Below are 10,823 nucleotides of genomic sequence, written 5' to 3' on the forward strand. Positions count from 1 at the left end.
GACAAGGTGGAGGGAGGGTCTTGGGCAGGTGAAAATTGGTCCCTTGGGAAAGCAGCACTAACAAACAACTTGTCTCTTTAAAAGGCCTGCAAAGGAGATGATAAATAATCACAAATTTACTACCACTATTGGAAGAAAGATTCGAACCAAACAAGCTCGCAGACTTTGGAGTATTGATATATTTGCATGAAAGGACCCTCCTGTTGCCAGAAATGGTTTTGCCTTTCAGGAGAGACCCAGCCTCCTGCCTCCAGGGATAAGTTTCACCCTTCTTAGCCTTGAAGGATACAGCACATGACGTCAAGGCTCTTGGAGCTAGCCATTGAGCACAAACAGAATAGCTTTTCGTAAAGGTCCCTCTTAATCACATCTCAATCTGCACATCTATAGCCGGGAACTCTTATCCTCTCAGCAAGTCTCTCTAGAGATAAGCAAGCCTGCCAAGGTAGGGAGATAGTTTAATGGGCATTTAAAGCTTTAATATCATAAGCAGGATAAAATATCTTTACTAATGGGAACTATTTCTGTGTAATTTTTAAATTTTTTTCTGTTTTACAAATTGATGAAAATTCACGAAGACTGACTTGGGGAATTCATGAGTTCCAAAGCTTTAGGGCACCATACAGTAGTCCCCCACTTATTGTGTTCAGCAGTTCTGCTTTCCCATAGTTAACTGAGTTCAATTACCCACAGTTAACTGAGTTCCAAAAATATCAGCTGGACAATTCCAGAAATAAACAATTCATAAGTTTTAAACGGCATGCCGAACTGTACAGCATGATGGAATCCCGTGCCTTCCTGCTCTGTCCCTCCCAGGAAATAAATCATCCCTTTGTCCAGTGTCTGCACACTGTTTCTGCTCCCCACCCAGTTAGTCTCTTAGCAGCCATAGTCACTTGGTAGGTGTATCGGTTATCAGATCAGCTGAGTTGGTATTGCAGTGCTTGTGTTCAAGTGACCCTTATTTTAGTTAATAATAGCCCCAAAGTGCAAGAGTAGCAATGCTGGCAATTTGGATGCCAAAGACGAGCTGTGAAAAGGTTAACCTCTACTTAATAAGAAAAAAAATATGCTGAGGTTAGAGAGAACGAATCTTCTATCTACATAATTTTTATAATAGGGTATTATTATAATTGTTCTATTTTATTATTAGTATTGTTAATCTTTTACTGTGCCTCATTTATAAATTAAGCTTTATCATAGGTATGTATGTATAGAAAAAAACATAGTATGGATGGGATTCAGTACTACCTGAGCCTTCAGGCCTCCACTGGGGGGGTTCTAGGAACATGTCCCCCATGGGGACTACTGTAAATGTTATCATCTATGGAATTGTGCTTCCAGGGGCACCATTCATTTGGCATATATAATGAATAATTATATTGAACCGCTGGGGAATGATGTGGCCCTGAATGAATGGTTCCCGAAGTACCCGCCTTCCAACACAGTGGTTTTGGCTGTTAATATGTGTAGAATCATCTGAGCACTTAATACAAGATATCCTGACCTTACCTGGAAGGTTTTGAGCAGGAGGTCTAGGGGAGGCCTCTAGACCTAGTATTTTTTATAAAGCTTCTCCCAGTGATTTTCGAATGCATGCCAGAATTTCAGAACCACTGTTCCAGTGAATTTCAATGTTTGGTTTGTCCATAAGAACATGGCAGCACCAGGGCCCACAGCTGGGTCAACTCCCTCCAGATCTCCCCCAGCTTCTCTTAATCCTATGCCAGGTGTGTGCCAGGTTATCCACTGCCCGTTCCATATTCCAGCTGCCCTCAGCAAGCACCTTAGCTGGTCCAGGTTCCTTGCCTGGTGGGGTGACCTGAATCTTTCTTCCTGAAGGGCCTGGGCCGTTAGCAGATTTGGTTGAATTGGGCTGTTGTAGTTTTCCATTGAATTTTATCACAGCATATGGAAGTCCTAAGACACCCCAGGGAAGCCCCTGCATTCCAGACATATTACTCTTGACCTCCATTGTGTGGTGGCAGCCTGATTTTCTCTTGAGAGTCAGGATCAATCACCCCCAACAGTACAGTGACCCCTTTGCTTGTTGGTTCACTGGAGTGTGGAGCCAAGGTGGTCAGGTGGCAGTCCCAACCTCCACTTCAGTGGACCCCTGCTGTGTCCCACCTGTCCCCTGCTTAGTCCCCCTTGGGGACTCAGACCTCTTGACCAGCAGGGCCCAAAGTTGTGGAGGTGGGAAGCAAAATGCTGGCTGCGGATCCAGGGACACAGAGGAGCCACTCCCATGTCCTCTCCTTGATCCCTGGACTGTGAAATCCTGGCCGTGGGGGGAACAACAGCATGTGTCACTGATTAGAGCATACATTGCTCTAGCCCTGACAGGTGTTGTCACTCAGCTGATGACACAACTGAGTCCTCAAAAGACCATCAACTTCTGAGAAGCCTCTGCTTTAGAAAGCTAGAGAGAACATGTGAATTCTATGATCATGAGCCTACTGTTGTCCTCATTTGCTATAAAATAAGTTCCTTGGTCAGGAGCAATGCTGTATGCATAAAGGTGAATAAGGTACTCTTATGTCTACAGGTGATGGTTTTAGTAGAAGCGTTGTGGGCAGGAAGATAGATACAAAATAAGTATCTATTTCAGAAAGCACATATGATGGCAGTGGTGCCTAATTTATACAAATACATTCTTTTGAAAAAAAATGTAAATATAAAATATTGATAGTAAAAGGGAAAAAAATCCCAATTCACTCTTCTCCATTATTCCCTTCCCTTGTCAACACACAATCCCAATACTTTCACCAGCGCTTTTTGACTGTTAATCTCTGGAGTTGTATTCTCTCTACTATTTCTGTGCATTTGTACACATATATATGCATACATAAATAGAGCACTTTTTTCTTTACATCTGACATTCTGTTTTATCACACATTCTATCACACATTCTGTTTTAAAACTTTCTATTAAAATGTTTTTTCTTCATTAACTACTAAAATATTGTTTTGATGTACAGGAGTGTTTATGTGTGAGATCTCTGTCTCTATCTATATCTACATCCTCGTCGATGTCTACATCTACATCTAGGTCTACAGCTCCATCTCCATTTCCACCTATGTCCACATTTCTGTCTCTGTCTCTGTCAATATCTATATCCATGTCTATATCTATAGAAAGTACTGGAATGAACAGCCGTGAACACACCACCAAACCCAGAACAATATAACTAATAACTTACATCTATTTTTATATTTCTTTTCTATTCCATTCTCCTTCATTTCTCCTTAGGTAACCACTTTCTAAATTTTTGCAATGGTCATTCTATTGCTTTTGCTTTAATAACTTAAAAAAATTTTTAAATAGTTTAAGACTCAGAAGAACATATAAAAATAGTGTAGAGAATTCCAGTGTACTTGTACCTTCCATCCATGATAATATCTTACTTAAGCATAGTTCATTGCCAAAGCCAGAAAGTTACAATTGGTGTAATAAAATAAACTCAGGTACAGACCTTATTTAGATTTCACTAGTTTTGTAACTACTCGTGTGTGTGTTAATAGTTCTATGATATTTTATCATGTGTAGATTATAGGAGCCATCAACAGAACCAGGATACAGAACTGTTCCAGCACTACAGCTCTAGCAAACACTCTCAGCAAAATCTGTGCAGCACTCTGTAATCAGAAACATCATCATCATCATCATCATCATTATTATTATTATTATTATTATTTACAAAGACAGAAATGAATATTCACCTTAAGTGACATAAAGTCTAAAAATGGCTTCACTTCAGTTCAGGTCAGGTTTTGTTGCAAATGAGTTTGTGCAGAACTTAGAAAGAAACTTTTGTGTTGAGAATGTTTTGGATTTTGGAATTGCAGATACGATATTGTAAATCTTTATTATTTTACTTAGAGTTTGGTTTTCTTTGAATTTGTTTTTCCTCACCTGATTTTGTGCCTGAGCGCATTTGCAGTTTCTCCTCTCATGTATTTCCTCTCTGCGTTTTTCTCCTGGAAATTCTTCATAATTTCTGGCCTGCTGGTGGCATCTGCTGTCATTTGCTGATTTTTCTGTCATTTTAAGAAATATGGGGTTGAAGAGTTAACATGTGTGTTCTCATGTGCCACCTTGGTCCAGTGTCCAAGATCATCTGTTTTCTGCCTCATGTATTCATGATACACAGGCCTGTACACATGTGTAAATGCACACAAAATTTTTTTATAATGACCTTGTGCTACTTTTGTAATTAGTAAATAAACATGACCTTGAGGCAGGTATAATTGGGATCCTCTCCCCTCCTTTCCAAGCAAGGTGGGTACTGACCATATTACTTTGAAGAGAATCAAGGAAAGAGGGAAGGTGCTTGCTCAACAGAGCTGGGCCTCTTGCCAGAGCTTCACCACTTCACAAGGCGTAGAACTCACGGAGTCAGAAAAAAGACCAGATGGAAATGTGCCAAAATGTAGCAGTGGTTCTGTGGTTGGTCAGAACATGGAAAATAGTTACTGTCTTTCTTCTACTTTTTCATTTCCCAAATTTTCAAGGGTGAAGGTATAGACTTTTTTTCTTTTTACATTTTTGAAAATCTTTTTTATGGCTTGATAAAAAATGGCTCAATTTTCACATCTGTTTTTCTGTTCAGTTTGCTGCATGATATTGTTTTACTAAACTATATTAAAAAAAATCAGCCTCACATGGATACGTAGTTGGAAAGGTAAGGACTCACAGACACCCCAAAAATATCTTGGGAATCTCTAGGTTCCTTGACCCACAATTGACAACCATTTTTCTGTAGAACTTTTAGTGTACTACACACTTTAAAATAAAAAGTGTAAAATTCAATGATTTTTAGTGTATTTACAGAGTTGTGCAACCAACATTACAATCAAGTTTAGAAAATTTCACCATCTCAAGAAGAAACTCTGCACTCCTAGACTATACACCTCTCAGCTCTTCATTCTCTCCAGCCCTGAGCAATTACTTACTTTCTATTTCTTTATATTTGACCATTCTAGACAGTTCATATAAATGAAATCATATAAGTGGTCTTTTGTGTGTGACTAACATTTTAGTATTTTTTAGTATAATGTTTTCAAGATTCATCCATGATATGGTGTACATACTTCATTCCTGTTTATGAGCAAATAATATTCCATTGTATGGATAAACCACTTTTGTTTATCCATTTGTCAACTGAGAGACATTTGGGTTGTTTTCTACTTTCTTGCTATTGTGCATAACGCTTCTATGAATGTTTGTGTACAAGTTTTTGTGTGGACATATGTTTTCAATTCTCTTGGAAGAATTCCTAGGAGTGGTATTGCTAGGTCAAAAGGTAACTATGTTTAACCATTTGAGAAACTGCCAGATTATTTTTCAAAGTGGCTGTACCATTCACAACAAGTGTGCAAATGACCATGTAGATAGACTTCCATAATAAAATACATTTGCATTTTCTTAAAAAAAAAAAAAAGAAACATATTGAAAAATAGTTGTGGATTCTAATTTTGTGTCTTCTGCAAAGAGAAAGTCACCCTGTCTTTATCAATAAAATGGGAATGACCAACAGTACCATCTGGAATTCTCTGACAGACACAACAGGTCTGGCCTTGCTAAATGCCATGAACAGAATTCTTTCACAGAAGCTCTTTGAACCTGAAACTTAGTGGTACTCAGTGACCATGGGTCCTCAAGCTTAGGAAAGCCTTAATCAGCCTTGGCCAGGCAGGCAGAACCGATACAGGAGTATGTGGGGTTTGCCCCCAACCCTCAATTAAAGGGCAGATTTTGCAACCTGCCTTCTTTTTGAATCAGAGCCAGGGTCATTGTTGAGCTGAGGTAACATTAATTATTTTTCCGCCTGTCGGATTCCATGAAAAAGATGTGAAAATGGCCTGTTTGTGAAAGAGTGCAGGCAGAGGCTGTGAGCTGATTATGTCAAACCTAGTCAAAGCTTCCTTGGTGTGGGAGATTGTAATCAACAAAGCATGGTGGCATCTGTGCCCATTACAGGAGGAGCCCCATCCGCCTGGCTCCCCAGCGGAGACAAGAAACCAGCTTTAACCCCTGCTGGACTGAATTGCATCAACTGTGTGGAGCAAAGAAATTTTACTCTCCTCAGTTATCTAGTACACATTCAGCGGACAGCCCAGTGAAGGAGGGAACTGTCCTTGTTTTGCAGGGAGGAGGCATTCATTGAATTGCTCCTTTCATAGAGCAGCATCAATTCTTTCTGTGACTTGGGCAGTCATACAGATGGGTCAAGGCGCAGAGTTGCAAAACTTGAAAGATACAGAAACAAGCTTTAAAAAAGTCTGAAAAAGACCTCAGAGAACACTAGCAGGGTTTCAGACTTTCTACATAGGTGGAGCTTAGGGGCTGTGCTGCGGTTGAAAGAGGGGTACCAACTTGAGGAATCTTAAATTGTCTTGTCAGAAAACTGGGTGAGGCAGCTGATGATACTATGGGCAAACTGAAGCCCACCACCCAATGTTGCCCTTGACCCAAAGATCATCATTTGACCCAAAGATCATCAAATACATTGTAATCAATTTTTTTTTTTTTTTTAGCTGAGCCATCTTGCCACCTGTTGGCAGCTCAGCAGCAGCTCATCTCGGGCCCGGCGTCGAACCGCTGTTGCTCAGAGCTCGCACTCTTGAGTGAACTCTTAACCAACTGAGCCACTTGGCCGGCCCCTCAATTTTCTTTTTTTATGACCAATATTTATGTCCCCTTTCTTTTACCGAAATGAAATACATTGATAATAAAGCCACTTACATACATGACTATAAAAAGGTCATATGCCATAAACACAAACTATTATTGATGTGCAATGACATAAAGAGCTTATATCTGAAATGAAAATCAGCTATATCACTAAGCACACTATTTAGTTTAGTTGACATTTCTTTTTTTTCACAGCAACCCTTTTTTGATGAAGGAAGTAAGGTGTTGATATATATTCTGGCACAATCTCCTTACCTCATAGCACACAGGCATTTCAAGTCTCCTTGCTCTGGATGACATAATTAAGTAATCAGATGCTTGAATCCGTATACAGAGTCGGCAGGAATGTGACAGCTACAAGTGAAGACTGATACAGGCATGTAGCATTGGCAATTTAATTAAAACCTATGTGTACTGTTAACATGGGTGATGTGATTTTCCAAAATTGTAGTAAAGTTCTTGGTAGAGTTCTAAGTATATGAAGTACAATCTACTCTTGATTAACAATGTAGTTTCGTTCCCAGGAATTTCAATGCATATTATACTATTTATGTGCTGTTCAAGATTCAGTTCTAGGTTAGGATAATGGGTAGCAGATTTTTACCTCCTACATGAATGTCCAGAGGAACATCAGGAAGTAGTGCAACAGTCAGGGCAATTCTCAAAGGTGAGGAACTACCTTGCACACTGCAAACCTCTAGCATCCATAGTTCCTACATACTCCACGTTGGTAGTGACTCCCAGTCATTGACAAACAAAAATGCCCTCACACATTTCCACAGTGTCCCAGAGGGGAAATACCATCCAGGCTAATCCAAAACGTTGAAACTCACACATGGCCCTAGGAAGGGAGTGGCTTCCCCAAGATCATACATGAGTCCAAGGGGAAGCCAGGACCAGAATTTAGGTACCTGACTTCTAATTCAGTCCTACTGTCACCAGCCCAAAGCTTCCTAGAGTGCTGTCCACACTCAATTCTGCCCATTTCTTCTTACCAGCTATCAGTCTTGCTGGCCATTGACTCACTATTGCCTGTAAAGCATTAATGATCTAAAATGTTAAACCCCTGAAAGTTTCTTTGTAAGATTTTGATAATGTACCCCCAGGTGATTCCAGTGTAGGATGTTTATAGCTTGCTCACACTTTGAGAACTATATTTCCTAAAGTTAGTGTTAGAAATCTATGAAAATAATGGTCAGATAATTTTGGAAACTCTGGATTAGCCAAAGGTACAAAACTCTTTACCAGATCCTTTAATAAGTGAATGTGAATGTAAATGTCTAAAATGGAGAATGACTTGACTCACTTTCCAAGTTTATTTGATCATGAACTACCCCCTTCCCATGTTTGTTGTTTAGTTGAGTAGCTTTGTTGCTAAAGACATGTAGATTATTTACATTCTGACCACATTTTGTAGATAAGAGGAGAAAGTAGATATCGACTGAAGTGAGAAGTTTAAAAAGGCTATGGTAGGTTAATGTGCTATTTCAAATAGAAAATAGAGAGATATTTGATCCTTTTCCCTTTAATTTTTTAAGCATCATGAGGACAAGCTCATGTCTTTTCTTTTGTTGTAGTTGTTTGATTGATTCTTTCCATTGCTTGGGTACAGAGCCTAGCCCATACAATCATGTGCCACTTAACATTCTGAGAAATGCATCGTTAGGTGTAACATGGAATACTGTTTTAGCGCAAACTTTGTTTTCTTTTAAGTAGAAAGAGCACACTCTAAAATAATGATAAAGAGTATAATGTATAATAGAAAATATATAAACTAGTAACATAATAATTTATCATATTAAGTATTATGTACTGTACATAATTGTTTGTACTATACTTTAAAAAATAGTTTTAACAAAAATATGAAGTAGCAATTTTTTCCTATATATGATAATGGAAGTTAACTAGACTTTTTTCTTCTTTTTTTTTTTTAGCTGAGCCATCCTGCCACCTGTTGGCAGCTCAGCTCAGGCTGTGAATCGAACCGGCAACCCTGTTGCTCAGAGCTGGCACTCTTGAGCGAGCTCTTAACCAACTGAGTCACTCGGCTGGCCCTCTTTTTTTTTTTAAGGTTGTCCATGGTTTATTGAAAATATTACAGCACAGTGGAAAGATTAAAATGGCTCCACATGGTGTTTGGAAATTCATCCCAACTGAGTGACTGCAGGGTGGACAGACGGCCAAGTCCAAGAGCTTCAGCATTTCCTTAGTGTCGGGACCAACAGCAGTGATCTCCTGATCCAGGACTGAGACGTCAGGAACATAATTCCCTCTCCTTTCCCTCTCCTCTTCCTGCAGCTTGATGGAGACACCTCTCACAGGGCCTCTCTGAATCTGTGTCATCAGACGTGTGACATAGCCCGCTATCTTGTTGCGGAGCTTCTTGCTGGGAATAACCATGATCTCCTCGCACACACACTTGTTGGTGTGGAAGTTGTAGCTCAGGTGCATGTAGTGTGTCTCAGTGAATACCTGGGACGCCTTCTTCATGGTCTTGGTGCGAACGTGGACCATCTTGGTGGGTCCCTGGTGAAAGAGGAAATCTAACTAGACTTTTAAAAATTAATTAACTAATTAACTTCTTTGAATTTAATTTTTTGTTTTTCCTTTTCACCCATACCCCACCCCCCTCCTTTGGCAACAATCAGCTTGTTCTTTATATCTATTGTATTCTTCTGTTTTGTTTGTTCATTTGTTTTGTTTCTCTAGATTCCACATGGAAGTGAGATCTTGGTTGGTGTTACAGGGTACTAGGAGTTATGTATCACACAGACTAGATTTTGGTTGTTCAACAATTTTTTTCTGTAATAAAATCTGTTGTTCCAAACCTGCTCACTTTCTGCATATCACCACTTCCCAGTCAAACTCTAGGTTCCTGGGCCTTTGCCCAGGCCACTTCCTCTACTTAAACCACCCTTTCCTTTGGTCTTACCAACACACTGCAACTTATCCAGGGCACAATGCAAATGCCACCACTTCTCTATCGTTTTCTGAGACCTCTCTTTGGAATTCACCTAACAGTGTCAGAATTCACTGTTCCCTCAGGCCTGTGCCATCAGCACTTTTTACAGAGACGATTTGTGCATTAATGAAAAGCAGGAGAGAGAAACAATTATGTGCTTTAAGTCAGAGAGCAAGGTTCAAAATCTGGATTTCTCACTGATAACTGTGACATTGGGTCCTAACCTTTTCTAAGTTCCCGTTTCCTCTCCTTTAATATAGGAATAGTACTAGGTTCTCCTTCATGAGATTGTGTTGATGTTGAATGAAGATGATGTATAGATAGAATATATACCTGCCTTGCATTGCTCCAAAAGAGAAATTGAGTTGATTATCATGGTTTTTTTTAATTATCATGTTTTAATGAAAACATTCTTGAGAACAGATTTCCATGTTTAAGTTTTCTCCTGGGAAAATGATCAAATATTTACTAGTAATACTTATTTGTTTTAAAAGATTAATTAATGGTTAAATTATAAAATGCATCTTTTATTTATTTCTTTCTTCTCCAAACCCTTTCTTCTTCTTTGTTTATAATTAGTTACCCCTGCCCAACTGATCAGTTGAGATGGTAATGCTAATTTATTTGAGACAGTGAAAAGACAGTGATGGGCTTTACTGTCTTATATCTATTATCAATGGTTGGAGAATTCTGAAACCTAATACCCCCATATACTATGTTATGGTATGCCATATCACAAAGACATTGACATTCAAGATTTAGTATGGGTTGGTTTGTCTTGACTAGAAAAGTGGACATGGTGTTCATAGAGTTGGCATTCCCAGGGATGCATCAGCGCAGTGATCTCATGCTTGACAAAAGCTAAGTAATTCACTGTCTGAAATATCACAGCAAGGATCAAGCCTTTCTTCAGCCTGACCAAGGTGCAGCGTTACAAAGTTGAGCCTGAATCAATACACCGCCCATTTCCTGGATGAGATTCGGCATGGGGTTGCCTTCCAGCTTTTGAGCCATTCTGCAAATATGCCTTAAGATTCAAGCCACCAGCCAAGCTCGTGCCTAGTCTGTATAAATAACAGTGACTGTGAACTTTTATATGTATTAGTAAGAGCCATGTTCCTTCCAACCCTCCTACACACCACCATGCATATTCTGTCTTATTGTC

General features: G+C 39.4%; 1 protein-coding gene across 1 annotated transcript; it reads right to left on the bottom strand.

Moving 5' to 3' along the window:
• Nucleotides 1–2,949: 2,949 nt before the first annotated feature.
• Nucleotides 2,950–9,210, bottom strand: LOC109394049 (40S ribosomal protein S17-like). The gene is made up of 2 exons (XM_019663821.1): nucleotides 8,871–9,210; nucleotides 2,950–3,143 (listed from the first exon to the last, which is right to left on the bottom strand). Exons 1-2 carry the CDS (start codon nucleotides 9,208–9,210, stop codon nucleotides 2,950–2,952), a joined length of 534 nt encoding a protein of 177 aa, XP_019519366.1.
• Nucleotides 9,211–10,823: the final 1,613 nt, after the last annotated feature.

This window comes from Hipposideros armiger, unplaced genomic scaffold (genome assembly GCF_001890085.2).
Source record: "Hipposideros armiger isolate ML-2016 unplaced genomic scaffold, ASM189008v1 scaffold_406, whole genome shotgun sequence".
Taxonomy (NCBI): Eukaryota; Metazoa; Chordata; class Mammalia; order Chiroptera; family Hipposideridae; genus Hipposideros; species Hipposideros armiger.

Excerpts from the sequence above, each read along its gene's own strand:
- LOC109394049 (XM_019663821.1), bottom strand. The coding sequence starts at position 9,210 with ATGGTCCACGTTCGCACCAAGACCATGAAGAAGGCGTCCCAGGTATTC. Across the intron at positions 3,144-8,870 it reads GCTCTTGGACTTGGCCGTCT|TACTTTCTATAGATATAGAC; the intron begins GTCCACCCTGCA and ends TGTTCATTCCAG.